The sequence below is a fragment of the Strigops habroptila genome, chromosome 2 (genome assembly GCF_004027225.2).
Source record: "Strigops habroptila isolate Jane chromosome 2, bStrHab1.2.pri, whole genome shotgun sequence".
Lineage (NCBI taxonomy): Eukaryota > Metazoa > Chordata > Aves > Psittaciformes > Psittacidae > Strigops > Strigops habroptila.
The window spans coordinates 42,978,951-42,994,583 of NC_044278.2; the positions used below are offsets into that span (position 1 = coordinate 42,978,951).

The 15,633-nt window shown below is 38.2% G+C and overlaps 1 protein-coding gene across 1 annotated transcript in view; it reads right to left on the reverse strand.

Annotated features, from left to right (window-relative positions):
- Nucleotides 1-387: 387 nt before the first annotated feature.
- The window catches only part of PHEX (phosphate regulating endopeptidase homolog X-linked), a 90,843-nt gene continuing 75,597 nt past the window's right edge, over nt 388-15,633 (reverse strand). The window contains exons 16-22 of the mRNA XM_030476877.1: nt 14,816-14,870; nt 11,652-11,719; nt 9,755-9,885; nt 6,623-6,688; nt 6,412-6,516; nt 4,653-4,729; nt 388-986 (exon numbers count right to left, since the gene is read on the reverse strand). Coding sequence (XP_030332737.1) covers nt 884-986; nt 4,653-4,729; nt 6,412-6,516; nt 6,623-6,688; nt 9,755-9,885; nt 11,652-11,719; nt 14,816-14,870 — 605 coding nt within the window. The 3' untranslated portion in view covers nt 388-883. The remainder of the gene's footprint in view (nt 987-4,652; nt 4,730-6,411; nt 6,517-6,622; nt 6,689-9,754; nt 9,886-11,651; nt 11,720-14,815; nt 14,871-15,633) is intronic.

Consider the following 15,633-nt stretch of genomic DNA (forward strand, 5'->3'; position numbering starts at 1 on the left):
TTCCTAAATTAAAACTGGTATAGTATTTCAGGCTTTAAAATAAATGTAGGTGAAGCTACCTTCAGCATAAGGTAAAAATTGCCCCTTAGGAAAAAACTGCCCACACTGTAAATACGCATAAGTGCTGCAATGTTTCTAAGTATCATGGTGCTGGGAATTCCCTTTGCAAGCCTCTGATTTTCACCATACATTGATTTTTATCATAAGCTGTTCTAAAATTAGAAGAGACCATGATCTGACAAGTATGCTTTCTGTTTAGTCCTAGCAGATGGAAACCATGAGGTTCTTTCTCAGTTTGAAACTGTTCCAAAACCTAAGGCACTAGTATGACATACTAAACCTAATTTATATAAAGTCTTGTGTGTCTTTACATCATGCAACATCATTTATGGCATGCTGGGCAGTGACAGTTTAAGTTATGAAAATGCTGTATCACACAGTAGATCAGAGCTGGCTTTATAGCAGGTCTCATGCATTTCTTCATCCAGAAAGAATAAATTTTGTGTGGGAGCATTCTGCATAGCACCCCTGCAGAGCAATAGATTAAAACTGGATTTTATCATTTACCTTTTGCCCAACTATAAATCAGGAATTAGAATTGATAGCGGCAGTTATCCATCAACAGCAGTGCAACTGGAGATGAGCGGGAGTAGTTTTATGGATAAAAAAGAAAACCTATCCTCTTCTATTTAGAGTGTTTCTAGGCTCCGAATAGAGAGTGATTACATCCATGCAGGTAATGATCATGGATAAGGATGATGCATTTGAAGTAACAACTCTCCAGGTTGCAAAATGTTATTCTGAAACTCTAGCAGTGGGCTTGAGCTTAGGTGCAGCAATTCACATTGCAGACCCCTCTTGACAGAAGACCTGGAATGGACATCTACCACAGCCGGCAGGATTCTGCCCCTCGGTTCATTGTCATATTTGTTGGGCAATTGAAAGCTTTACGGAACTCTTCAAAGTTGCTCATGGCACCGATAACTCTGCAAAGAAAAGAGGGAAGTGACTGACATGCAGGGTGTCTTCCAATAAACACTACAAGCCTGTAAGTGTGTGTTTCAGTGTGTTCACTTCAGGTTGTATTTTCAGGCTTTCTGTGTAATTTTTCCAAAAATAAACCCAAAAATTTCAGGAGAAGCAATCCCAATTAAAGTTAATGTGAAGATAATATTGTTCCATTCACTGCTTTGAGAAGCATCTTACTTTACTTTGCTAGAAACTTAACAAAACAATTATACCTTGTAGGCATTGTGCCATTTAGAGCAATTTTCTAATCTGACCCTTCGCAGCAAAGGTGGGAGATCAGCAGTAGTTTTGCATGGTGGAATCCTTCTTGCAGTACCTGCCAAAACGCTGCAGTCCAGCAAGCAACAGCATGTAAAGATATATTGTAGTTGTGCTGGAAGTGGTTTGATTTGGCTCATGCCAGCCAGGTTCTTGTAACAACATCCTCTGCCCACCTATACACACACACACACACAGAGACATGCTGCCTCCCTGGGACTTTGCAGCCTGAAGATGGGGGCAAAGGGGAGCAGACAGAGCCTCCCTTGTTGGCCAGCTTGGCCTTTCCTTGTGAGCATCTCAACTCCTCTGATATTTTGGAAATATGTTTTCTGAGGCTTCTGCCCTGACCAGCTCCCAAGCTCTGTTGCTTGCACCGCACATGGTGTGTTACTGAAAGAGCAGCACAACCCTGCCTCATGCAGGCTAGACAATGAGTCTGCACCTGAGACTGGCACTTTCAGGGGAAGAGCTTGCTCCTTGTATGCAGTCATCCTTGGCTCCTGCTTTCATGCTTGTATTCTTTGATTCTGTCAGAAGGTGTTTCACCATTGCTAGTTTGGGATTGTGGTGTTTGCTGATTTTTCCTATGCTTTTAAACATCTTGAATTTACTAACCTGAAATATGTTAGAGTAAACAGTATTCTGAGTTAAAAGCAGAAAAGTATCTACTGAGACATTAATTGTATGTCTTTCCATCCTCTTTGCTATGCAGTAGGAAGGCATTTTTCTCCATTGCAGACAATCAGCTTCTCAGCGTAGCTCAGCATGGTAGCAAACATTATATTGATTAGACTTTATGTGAGTAAGAAAATCTGCAGTCAGCTGGCACAAAAAATGTCTAAAGGTCAGTTTTGCAGGTAGAATTACAAAAAAAGAAGATATACAGTTTTATTGTAACAACATTGCAAATACATATTCAGGGACTGGAACAGCAAGAGCTGGTCATGCAGAACTGCTGCTGAAGTTGGTGGGAGTTCTGCCTGTCATGCCAGGGATTTTGCTCTGAAACTGGCATTCAATTACAGTGAAGACACACTCTAATACTGAAAATACTAGAATCTAGACAAAGATTATAATGTGCCCATGCACATGACATTTTTACCCATGGTTTGATATTGCCAGAGGTTACCTGTGGAGTCAGAGTGGATTGTCTGGATTTCATCCCACTGAAATACAGAAGAGACACCTTTCCCTGCACGGGTCACCCTGGGCTCTCTTGGCAGCCAACAGAAACATGTACTTGCAGAGCCTAAGTAATCTGAATTTATTACTTACAGAAAGTAAGTAATAAATATATGTATGTATTAGATATATAAATAATAAATATATGTAATTATTAAATATTGCATTAATTATATGAATAATAAATATATGTATATAGATACAGATATACTTCTAAAATGCCTGTTCTTTTTTCGGCTATGAAGAGAACCTGGGGTGACTAGCTCAGATGCACAGACCTATGTTCAGGATATGTGCTGCTCATCTGTAACATCTTTTATAGTTACTTTTTATAATTACTTTAAAAAGGACTGTTTGGGCTTTTTGGATAGTAGGATCTGTCAATGTTGAAACAAGCTGTACAGCTGTGACACTTATAATGGTCTTGGGACATAAAGCTGAGGGAAATAGGTAATATGATTTGTTAGTCCAGTTGACATGATTTGCAAGAACAGACAAGCATCACAGTTTCTCTTCATGTCTCAAACAGAAGCCTCTTCTGAGTATCTCATATAAAAACTAAGAAAAAGTTTTGTCTATATTTTCTAGACCCCAAATTAATCTAATCTTCTTTGGAATTTTCTTTCTTAGCCCCATTCCTTCATAAGTTTTCCTCATGAATGCTCTTTCTCCAGTTCTTCCCTGTATATTTTGTGATCTGCACCATCTCATGTGAATGTAGCTATATAATGATTCAGAATATGTAAACATGTGTATAGGTAAATAGATCTGAGGACTTTAAAAGGCAAGAGATGGTTATTTTACCAAAATCTTACCAAAGGTAGGAATCATTGAAAAAATACCAACCTGTAGGCTGAAGATCAGCCTGATACTTCTGTCCTCATTGTCATGACATATTTTCAATTGTTTAAAGGCATGCAGATTTGCATACTGCACTACATTTACCCTCGCTAGCTGGTGTAACAGGTATTGCAAAGGCACAGCAGTGCAGGTTTCAATGCAGAGTTTAGAAGTCCAAGACTGAGCATATACATCTGCAGTGCTAGTTTATATTAAATTTGTGTCATCATGTTTCCAGTTTCATTATTTCTTAACCCATTCTGGTTATAAGTAGCCTGAGGTGTGTTATGCATGCCAATTTTTTATCTTCAGCTTTGGTACAGCTGTGTCCAGGGAATATTTCGGAGTACCTGTGAAGCAACTCCACAGCTCCCCTGTGAAGGCACTGTTGCTATTTTTAGTTTACCAAGAGACAACTGAGGCAAAGAGGGCTTATATCACCTAAATTTACTCATGGAGAAGGTGGAATCCCAGCTCCCTCTTTAGTCAACAGAAAGCAGCAGGAATTTCCAGAAGGCAACTAATCCAGTGTATTGGAGATGCCTCCACTATGAATCAGCTTGTGGAGTTAACAACCTTCCCCCAAATACAGAAGTAATATAGGACTCAGCTGAGGATGAACATACAATTAAGTAAATGTTAACCTGAAATACAACAGAAACAACTAGCTCTTGGTCACATAAACTCTGTGGAGAAGCAGAGAAATAAACTCTGACTTCCTAATTCTAGTGTAATCTTTAAACCTTCCCCCTTTTCCAGCCTCTCCTTCTTGGGGTTCATAGATATCTGTGACTGGGGAGCCCATCGGAGGCATTTTGGGCAAAGACACAGACTGTTATGGCTGACTACCACAGCTCCTTCAAACAAAGTGTATCCTGAAGGTCAGCTGAAGAGTTTAATCTTGAACTGAACTTACAGGGCATGTTTTGCTTGCATTATCAATATAATTCAAGGTAATCATTTTAAAGCTTTTAATGAACTCGGGCAAATTAAATCAAAGACCCTCTTAATATATATAACTAGAATTGCACAGGGTTAAAAAAATAAAGATGAGACATTTTAGATATTCAGGCCATGATTACAGGACAACACAGGGATCAGAGTGTGTTCTGGTTCAACCGCTTTTGAAGGTAGATGCAAGCCCCTCATTTTTACAGAAGAGCAATTGTAATAGCACTAGATAAGCTAATAAAAACAGTTCCATTTCAATCTAAGCCAAGAGCACAGTCCAATTTTGTGTTTGCTCTTAAACCTCTCTTTAACACACTAAATTTCTGCACTTGTGTGCTGCAGTGACAGGTTCTGTATGTACACTGAGTGAATACATTATTTGCACTTACCTGAACTGAGGAGGGCTGTGAGCTCCAACATATATTTGTTCTCTCGCAGATTCTGGTCTAAAGGAGTTGCATCTTACCTAATTAAAGATAAAAAGCAGAAATAGGCATGTTATCTGGGATGACTTCATAAGTAAAGCAGAATGTAATGCCACTCTTCTTACGATGTCTATTACTTACAGAATACACAAAATGGAGAAACACCACAAACTTGTGGTTTTTTTCACCTTTGCTAACTTGCAGGTTTCTGTTGGTACATTCTCTTGATTTTCAAATCTTGTAATGGATCCACTCTCCACCCCCTATTATTCTTCACCCACTATTATTCTTCACCCACTCATTCTCATCATTGACTCATAGTCATGTCACTTGTTCTTTCTCTGAGGTCCTCTTCAATGGTAGCTTGCTATTCAGCTTGTACTGCAGCACCTTATGCCTTAATAATTACCAAGGCTCCTTCTTAGTCTCAAGGCTATTACACATAATGGTGCTTATCATGTCTAGAATTGCAGGTATATTACCTGACATATTTGTTCTATGTTGGAATGTAAGTTTCTATTGAAATTACACATTTTCCAAGTTTCCATCAGTGGTCCCCAATTTACTATTCCTGATATGATACTTGACCCAACTGTAACTGACCATAAAACAGGGTAGAGAGAATATTTGCATAACTGAATAATCCTTCTTATGCTGTATCCATTACATGCAAAATACTATTTAAACAGCCCCCACCTTAACTAAGCCCCTGTGCTGAGTGTTTCCTATTGACAAAATCCTTTAAGCCAGACTGCCCACAAGGTATGTAGACTTCAGTACAGTTTTGCCTGGCTGAAGACAGCCCTGGCAGTTTGAACGAATCTTTTGAGTGATGAGCTCTGAGGAAATTAGCTGAGCTCAAGGGTAACCGGCATACACTGCTCTCACTGTGCATGTGCTTCCCATCAGGGTGTCCACTGACATATGATTCCTGCAGAGGTCCTGTGAGACCCCCAGATCTTCCACATGGCTTCAAAGTTTTCTTGAAGAAAAACTTTGACACAGTGTGAAACTCAGCTCACCCTAAAGTACCTAAGTGGAGTCTTTCCATTGGTCAATATTGTCAAACTGAAATGGCCATAGACACATACAGTGCTACACTGACTCTCAGCAGAGAGATGATTTTTCAGCCAGGGTTGGTTGCATTGTTTGCATTAGGTTCTGTTTCTTCAGTTTTGATGATTAATTTCTTCAACTGGTGGGCAGTTTTATAGCACAACTTTTACTTCTTGTACAGAGAGTTTGTCCCGACTCTTTTAACCAAGTAAATAATTTCTGATTCTCTCCTTTGTACTACATGTTTTTCTAAAAAACCAAAAAAATCACATATCTTATCAAAGTTTTGCAGTCTGTGGTGGAAGCAGTCAGAAACTGCTGCATATTGCAAGCACCAGAAATCTGGGAAGCTAAAATGGAAAGATGCTAAGGAGCCAACACATTCAAAAAGACCCTTGTAGTGGAGGGAAGTAGCAAAAGGAAAGAAAGCTGTTCTGACAATGCTGTGCAAAACCAAGAATAATTTCAGCAGTTCTGGCACCATGGATAGAAGAGGACAAAGACAAAAAAGGTAAAAGAAATAATAGTCCTGGAAGAAGAAGTCTCAGCTTACCCTGAAAAGTCTCGATTTGGCTAGTGTAGGTTGTTGAAACAAAGCAGCCTCACCTCTGCACTGCAAGCTGTGCAGGTTAATAGATGGGGATTTGAACACATTTGTACTACTTACATGGGCATAACTCAGAAAGAAAAGCTGGTTATGTGTGAAGTCAAGGCCTGGCAGTAAAGGCTCTTCTTCTCCTCCCCTCTTTTCTGTAATCCATCTCCTGTATGCCTGATAAGAAAGAGATACTAAGTGCCTTTCAGCAGTATGGAGCCTAAACAACTTTTTCCTTTTTTTTTAAATAATACTATCTTTCAGATATTTTTCATGTACTTACCCTGAAAGCCTCTCGCAAACCTCCATTATCTGCAATGTTTTCTGCCAAAGTCCTCTTGCCTTTCACCTGGCAGAGTGAAAGGACATCAGTCATTTGACCCATTTCTGAACTTCCTTCTTGATCAACTTCAAGAAGCAGGGGAAAAAATAAAACGAGGCAAGAACGACCTCAGCCAATTTCAACCACCATATCTCTGGTTAAGAAAACCAGGTTTCAATGTGAAAACTGTCACTAAACAATTTTCTGTGATGAGTTATCCTGGCTCTGGTCCTAGATCTTTGTAGCACAAAATGTAATAGATAAAATACACTCAAGAATCTTTGATCTGAGCATCAATAATTTTCCCCTGAAGACTGTTTTTATCTGCTTACTTCTGAGATCCAGTAGCCCCTTTCTTAAACTTTTATCTAAAAGGTTATATTTGTTTCTCTACATAACTTTTTATGGGAAGTTACAACTAACTATATTATATAAAACTACTAGGATGCTAAAATAATCTTTAAGTCATAACATAAACCAGCGTAATTAAAAATAAGTCTGAGACAGAATTGAAATTGATAGTATATTCAGTGCTCTAAAAATAGCTTCAAAGGAGATTTTCCCCAGTATTGATTCCACAAGCAAGAGCAATAGCAGCAAGAATATACTGTAAGAAGCAGAGCTATCTAAACTTTGTGAAAAAGCCAGTCTCCTGGAATTACCAAGTACAGTATCATTATGAAGAAATCCTCATTTCTGCAAGTGCAGCATTATCTCTGATCACCTGGCCCATTAAAGTCTTAGTGTTACTAAACTGCACTTGTAAGCAGTTTTATTCTCTACTGTGCCTCAAATAAGCACGGTAATGGAGCACAGTTTGGAGCAGAGCTCTGAAGGTCAATGCTGGCCTGCAGATCCTCTTACGATAGGCTCTCCCATGCTGTAGGGATGAGTATAGGAGGGGTTGGCATTAGGACTCACCTTCATTTCAGAACAGCGAAAGGGGAAAATGGGGAAGAAGAGGTAAAAGGACCTAGGGGATACCCAGGTACATGTGCACAACTCTGCCAGTCAGTGCAGACAAGCACCCAGACTGGACTCAAGGCATCTTCCTCAAAGGTGTAATAAAGGAGAAATGGGAGCGGTAGAGGAAAGTGCAACCCTTTCCTACCAGCTCTCTCTCCCCTCAGGAGGCTGGAGATGGAGGTGGGAGAGAGGCTTTTAGGATAAAAGGGCCTGGGACAGCAGGGAATACGCACACACACCAGCTGCCTTTTTACTGGCCTACCTACTTACACATTTTTCCTGCAGTGCGCTTGTGAAGTAGACTGATTTAGAGCATAAGATGAGAGTAACCTAGCAGTGGCATTTGGGCCATAGGTCATTTTAATAAATGGAAGAAGCCTTTCTGCTCATCTCAGGCAGCTCTGGGTCAGGTATCTGAGACTACTCTGTACAGACAGTTCGTGACAGGGCTCAGGGACCATGATAAGCCCTTTATTTGATCATATGACTTTATGTGATTATTACACTCTGAAGCTATTTCTGTATCCACTTTTTCTTTCATTATGCTTCTTTCCTGAAGACTTTTTTATTGCAACTCAATGAGAAAGAAGAAAAGTAAATAGGTTTCTTGATCCATGAAAAATATCCATACGGGGTAAAATACGTGTAGAAAATTGATGTAAATGACAGATTAAAAAAAAAAAAGAATTCTTTGCATGCATAGCTCTTTATACAGAAGCTATAAAATATGGCAGAAAATATGAAAATTCTTCTTCTATCATCTAAAAAGTACTTTAATATATCCCATGGAAATAGGAGGAAAAAGCCTTGCAGATGATAAAGCTGTGGATAACAGGATCTCTCTAGTAAGCCCATCCACAGAGTTCAAAGGCAGTAGCTATACTGGAAGGGAAATTCAGATCTACCCCATCTCAAGAGACACCATAGAAGGTAAAGGGGATGGCCAAGCCAACGGCAGGAGCCCTTGGCGAAGGTTTTAATGAATGACCTTCTTTTAATGGAATTTTTATATTAACTGTTTTTGTCCTACAGATATTCAGGAATGAGCCTGAGAATTTTTATTTGTAAATTAGCTTATATGAAGTACTTCAAGTCTGAGTTGTTGGACTTCAGACTGAACTACATTATGGCTTTGTTATTGTTGAGACTAACACAAACAGCCTGGAGAAAGTGTTAAAATTAAGGCTAAGCATTCAGTCTGACCTCTCTATTCTTAAAAGGCAAAGACATAATTGTATTTCTGATTCTAAAATGTAAGTAGAGGTGGTAGAATTAAGTAGAGAGTGGGGTATGTGTTTTTTTCCTGAAAATTAAGATTAAAATCATGTCGCAGCTGGGAACTGGAATTTCAGCTATTGATTTCTGAAGGTCAGGGATTTAACCTGGTTTAACTTCACCTTAGACACTTCCATAATATGCACATTTTCAGGGAAGCCCATAGCTCTGATAGACAATGAAACAGAAACCATTCCCTTGCACCTTCTTTCTCAATCTTTTTCTATGAGCTACTGCTATCATACGCTTTCATTTGAGATACAAATTGGGTCTCCATGCACACATGGAAGAAATAGCAAGAGTTGAATCTGAAATAAAGTAGAGTTTATGCATCCGTTTTAAAGCTGTAATAAATAACAGGCAGAATTGCTAAAGGAATCTATAAAACATGCTATTATGTTCTTCTTTTTAAAAAGAGTGACTGCTCAGTTTTCATTACAGACCTCATCTTCAGAAGACATTTAACACGCTCACAGTAATTAGGCCAGCCCTGCTGAATGGCTTCATCCTCCTCCTCTGATTCCAAAATGATGTGATGGGGAGAAGTGGTTTAACCCTGTCACCAAAGTGTGGGTAGCGGTATTTGACTGGACTAATCAAATCTGACAGACAATTTTTATCACAATTATTAATTTCAAAAAATGATTTGTTGTGAGAAATGAAGTTGTTAGACTAATATCCCAATATGCTGGGATTTATAAAAAGATAATTTAACAAACACACCCCCAAACAAAAACAAAAACGAAAACAAAACAAAACAAAACAAAAAAAAACCATCACCAAACAAACAAACAAAAAACCCCCAAAACCTCTTTATGCACCATTGTTTTCAATCGCTGGTGTTTTACTTACATGTAAGCCAGCTCTCTTCCAGTAGTAATTACTGTATTGATTAATCATGCATTTTGTTTTCTCTTTAAATTTTTCTTCAGAGTCAGTTGTCCACCACGGGTCTAAATTTCCATTTTTATCATATTTACGACCTTAAAAAAAAAAGAAAACAAATTTTTTGTATGAGAAAACCCCATAGTTTTCCAGTTTTGGAATCTATCACCTGTACTGAAATTAGAGGTTAATGTACTCACGCAAGTGTGTTTACAAAATGTATAAGATCAGTGTACAAAATCTTGATCCTACTCAAGTCAGTGTGAAAAGATGGCATTCTATTTATTGTCATAATTTCCATGTTTAGAAAGAAAAAAATAGTAATGACTAATGAGTTCTATATTTTATAATTACATAGTGTGAGAGGCATATGAGCTTTCTTGTAAGTATAATTGTGAGTATTTTTCATCCTCAGCCCATATGTCTTTGATTCCTCAAACCTGATGATAACTAATTTGTTCTTAATTAATTATACGCTTGACCAGAAACGAAAAATCTGTTTGACGGAAACTTCTGAAGTTTCAATTTTTTGCCTTGGAGAAAACCCAGAATATTTGAATCCTATTCACAGAAGCAAGGAGAATACATACATCCAATTCCCTGGGCTGATGGTTACAGCAATGGCTCAAGGAAAATGGGGGCTCAGGTCTCTGCTCTATCTCAGTTGTGGGAGAGTAATATCCATTATGTCTCCAGCCAGTCAGACACATGACACAAGATATGTTAGGACTTCTTTTTGAGAGCAGGTTTAGCTGTCCATGTGGACACAGACGTGCTCTATGATTTGAGTCTTTGTTATGACTGCAGGAAAGAGAGGTAACGAGAAACCACTAGACATGATACCAAGTACTGAAGATGTTTTCTTTCATTTTTTTATTTCTTTGATTTTTCCCTATGAGTTCTCTTGTTCAAGATGACAAAATCCTTACAGATGTATTTTATTTCTATATTTGGAAGGTAGGAGTCTGAGCAAGATGTAGTAGTCTGCTTAGGAAGTCAAACCTTACCTTCCTCTCTGACAGGCTGGAGACATGATGGAGATTAGGTAATCTCCTACAAATGAGATGGGAGTTTGTGAAGAAACATTTCTCCATTCTGGACTGTTTGCTGACACAAAACGTTGCAGAGCAGTGCCAACAGGGCATAAGGTTTCCCTTTTATATTTAAAAGGTATTCAACGTAATGCAACATAAGCAACCTAGCTCACTGGTTAGGCAGTGAGGCAGAAGCCTGCTTTTCCTGAAACTCCCTATGTTTTCAGTGGAAAGAGGTTTCTCTTGACAATGAGTCAAAGTGGAATGCCAGTCACTCAGAATTGCTCCCTGGAGGAGGAGGTTTGTGCTTCAATCTCTCCTCCTCACCTTCTCTCTCCGGAGCCTGAATTTAAAAAGAACTTTACTGTGATAGCCGAAGTCAGATGGTGGTAATGCCCTGCTCCACCCAGGTTTTCAGGGCAGTTGGTCTGACATTTTCAGGCTATTTCTTTTTTCTCTCTCTCTCTTTTTTTTTTTTTTTAATATATATATATGCATTTTGCAATAGGTTTTCTGTTCCACTTTTGTTCCAGCATTGTATTTTAATATTAGTACATAATCATCTTTTGGAAACAGCCAAATTTACATGAAAAATTTTCTTGGAAGTAATTTTCATCAGTCAGAAATTATCCCTTTACCCTTCCCACTCTCCCCAGCCAGGACCTTCTGTATCTGTTCATGTCCATTCAAGATAAGCACCAAACTTGTGCATTATTTACCAAAAAAACCTCCTTCAGATAAGCAAGATTGTAAATAAATTTTAAGATACAACTTTATAAATTTATTCCTTTTTTGACATAATTCAGCACTGTTAAAAAAAAAATACTCACCATTGTTATCAAATCCATGAGTGAACTCATGGCCAACAATTACTCCTATGGCACCATAACTTAATGACCTGTAACACAAAGAAGCTCTTTCCTCAGAAAGTGTCCACACTCATAAACATTAAAGGACAGAGACCTCAGCAAAGACCATTGTTTATTTAAACTGGAGGAGGGGAATGGGTCTAAAAGTCATACCTGCACAATTTTGACTTAAAGTTGTTGAAGGCCTGCATGTTAAAATCTTACTTGTTTAAAAGCAACCTTTAATATAAAATTTTAAAAAACATTCTTCTAACCAAGTCCCTTATTAGCATCACGTGAGCTCCAAAATGTCTCCTTCAGCTTATGGCATTGCGTGTATTCTAACTAAGAACAGGACTAAGTTACAGGTGAAATTATTCTCTTAGCATCACCATGAAAAACAATAGATCAAGGGCTGCGACAAACAGACTTGCAAATGACTGACTCTAGATTGTAAAGCATTAAACAGATCTCCCTTCATTTTTAAAAAGAGAGTTCATGCAATTTCCTTGCACCTGCCCAGGAACAGGACGTGATCTATAGCCAGGTCTAATGCACTGGCGAAACAGAATATAAAGACATATTTTGTATTCCTGATTGACAATTAATTATATTTTCCTTGTTATATCCAAACAAACATACACCTGGGAGAAATAGGGATGAAAGAGGGAAAGGTTCAGGGCTTTTTTTATATAAAATGCAGTGGATATCATGGGGTGAAGTGATCTACTAAATGTATCTTTCATATGTTCTGTTCTTTGTGATTTTATTTATTTCAGTTATTAAGATGCTATACTTCAAAGTAGCATAGTATTTCTAACACATTGTATAGAAATAAGAAAAAGGGTTTTGAAGTAACATGTTATTACTGGACCTAATGATCTATAGCACACTAATTGCTAATCTAAGTCATGCCCAAAATGCATTATGTCATTTAATTTCCCCTTCTCCCTTGACAATCCTTCACTTTATATTTTTCTTTCCTGAAAAGTAATTTGCATGTGATAAAGTCTTGCCTACTGTTTTTTGTCCCCCAAGTACTATTGCAAACCTTTACTAAAATTATACATTTCAGGAAAGATCATCCTTTTGTGTGACAAATTTGTAATCTTGTGTAGCACAGAGTGATAATTACCCATACTAAATGTACTATTTAAGACTTGTTTTCCATATCTGAAGTAAAGTCATTATACAAGATCATTTGCAGCTGGAGAAGTATAAAAAGAATGGCACAAAACACATAAAGAGGTCAAGAAGAACCAATAAGACCTAATACAAAATATATTTCATTTTTCCTCTAGGTTACCCAGTCACCACAAGTGGCAAGGACAAAAAAATAGGCTGGAGTCCAGGCATTCCTAGGGTTTTTCCCAGCTCCAAAAGATGGGGTGAAGTTTGGGATGAATTCTGGTCTTTTCTTCTGTGAACCTCCTTCAGCATTTTGTCCAGCTCAATAATGTTTTTGCTAGAAATGCTCCCAGATCTGTTCATGCTCTTCACTTCTGGGGCACAGCTGGGCAGAGATGGATGGGATTACCAGCCTGACAGGTACCATATTAAAGGGGAACTTTCTGGGTCTGGAGAAGCTCAGAGGACTGAAAGGAAGCTACCAACTCAGGTGGTTTGAAGTCTCCATTTCAATATGTCTGACACTGAAGACTCATAACTATGAATTTGAAAGGTGTTTTATTTCATGTACTGAGACATAAAGTGATAACTTAGCTTCCCTTTATGCAAATAGATGCAATGGTTTTATAGTGATTATGCTGGAACTGGACACTAAAATGCCACTAAATGTTAAATATTTGCTAAATTGGTTTTCCAGCAAGCGCTGATGACTTTTTGGTGATTTTTCTGTTCCAGTGCCATGTACTGTTTCTTTTAAGCAGACAGAAAACAGATCCAGAATATTTCAAGGGCAAAAAGCAATCTGTTGTCTGATATAAACCAGCTACATTTGTTTACTAAATTTCATTTTGATACGTACTCAAGCAAAACCAATTTAAACTAAGGTAACCTTTAAAGAAGAGAAATGAACAAAGCATAATTCTTTGAAAAAAACACAATTTTATTGCTATGGCAGAAGGTCAGGGTACAGAGAAATCTCTTCAGAAAGCAAGGCTAGAAACAGGTCTGCAATAACTACAGCAGAAAATAAGTTCACCTTAACAAAAAGGACTTTCTTCAATCCCCAATTACCATTTAGAAAGTCACCTGGCTCATAAGAATTCTCTTTGAACGCAAATTCATTTGTTCCTAAACTGAATGTGTCTTTCTACATATATTGCCGACTTTCCTGTTTACAAGGACGCATCCAGATTGGAAGATGGCAAACCCAAAATGTATAAAAAATTCTGATTTTTTTAAGGAAAGATTTATTAAGGATATGTTTCACCATTAACTGACTTCATGTAACTGCAAAATAACTTTCAGAAACTGCTGTCAGAAAAGTTTCACGGTCATATCCTGCTCTGAAATTGAAAGGTATCGAACTGCACAAAAGCAGTGATTTTTCAAAATTAAATACATGTGACCTATAATTACTCTTCTGTCACTATAGTAGCACATGGGCCTGCTCAGTCAATCACTTATGCACCTGAAGATATTCTCATGCACCTCAACAGGCACAGATGAAAGCCCGCTGTTCATCTTAGATATTAGCAGAAAATGAACAATAAACTGATAATAAATGGCTTCTTGGAGCATTCACTTCTGTTCAGGAAGTGTTAATTACCTGATTTACAATTCCTTTTAATACCTGCCATGTGCACACTGCTGCAATTGCATGCTATAGCACTGAAACACTCGGGTGCACTTCAGCAGCAATTCCTAAGAGAAATCAGTCATCAGTTTAAGACAACAGCAACATATACGGCTCCCAAGGGTAAGAAAAGTTATCTCACAAAGCAGCACTTTTCAAAGTCTGTTTTTTCAATAGTAAAAGCAGGATGCAGCAGGGAAGAACTCACAACCCAAGGACCAAGCTTTCCCTACAGAATAGCAACACAGTATTCCTGTACACCACTTGTTGGTTGTTTTCAGCAGCCTAACCTTCTTCTCCATGCCCTTTTCTTTGTCTATATGTATTTCCAATCCCTGTTATTCCTCATTTCCATGTGTATGAGATTCCCTGATACAGTACTTACCTAGGATACTCTGTTCCCCAAAAGAAAGGCTTTTGCAGTTCTCCTGCTGGGAATCCTGCAAAACAGCAAAAATGACAGTGAGTTTGATACAGCTTAATAATAGCTCTATATCACGAGACCCAAGGGTTTAGATTTTATGACCTTTTTTTTCAGTTTCAGAAGGTTTTGCTAGAGGAGCTTTCCCTCAGGTGGTAGTTTCAGAATGCAGTAGAGAGGATCTTTGAGAAGAAACAGAGATCCTCCCTCCTTCAGGACCACAATGGTAACAAGATGCTGCACTGTAAGAACTTTATTCTCTTCCATGGCTACACACATGTGTAAGTGCATGTATGCCTGTGAAAAAACACCTAGTGTTTCCTGTGCAGAAAATTGCTGGGTTGCCCTGAGATACGCTTACAGATCAACAAGCAATATATAGGTAAAATATAACAAGAAATCAGAAAGTATTAGCTTAGTGAGGCTTCAGTGCAGCAAGACTGCTTCATGGTATGAAAGTGATAAAATGTAAGCCTAATTCTATATATTCTATGAAAATCAAAGGTAAATGAGCATAAACTAGTCATCTCATCATAAAAAGCTGGTCAAGGAAACTGTTCCCAGGATTTACTCTATCTTGTACGCAGGGACTAATGTGAGGCTGACTAACCTGTAGTTCCCTGGATAGGAGATAGGAGTGACATTTGCTTTCTTTCAGTTCTCAGGAACCTCCCCAATCAACACAACCTTTCAAAGAGAATCAAGAGTGGTCTTATGATGACATCACAAGCTCTTTTAGCACTCATGTGCACCCTGCCAGATCCCAGAGACTTGTGTCTGCC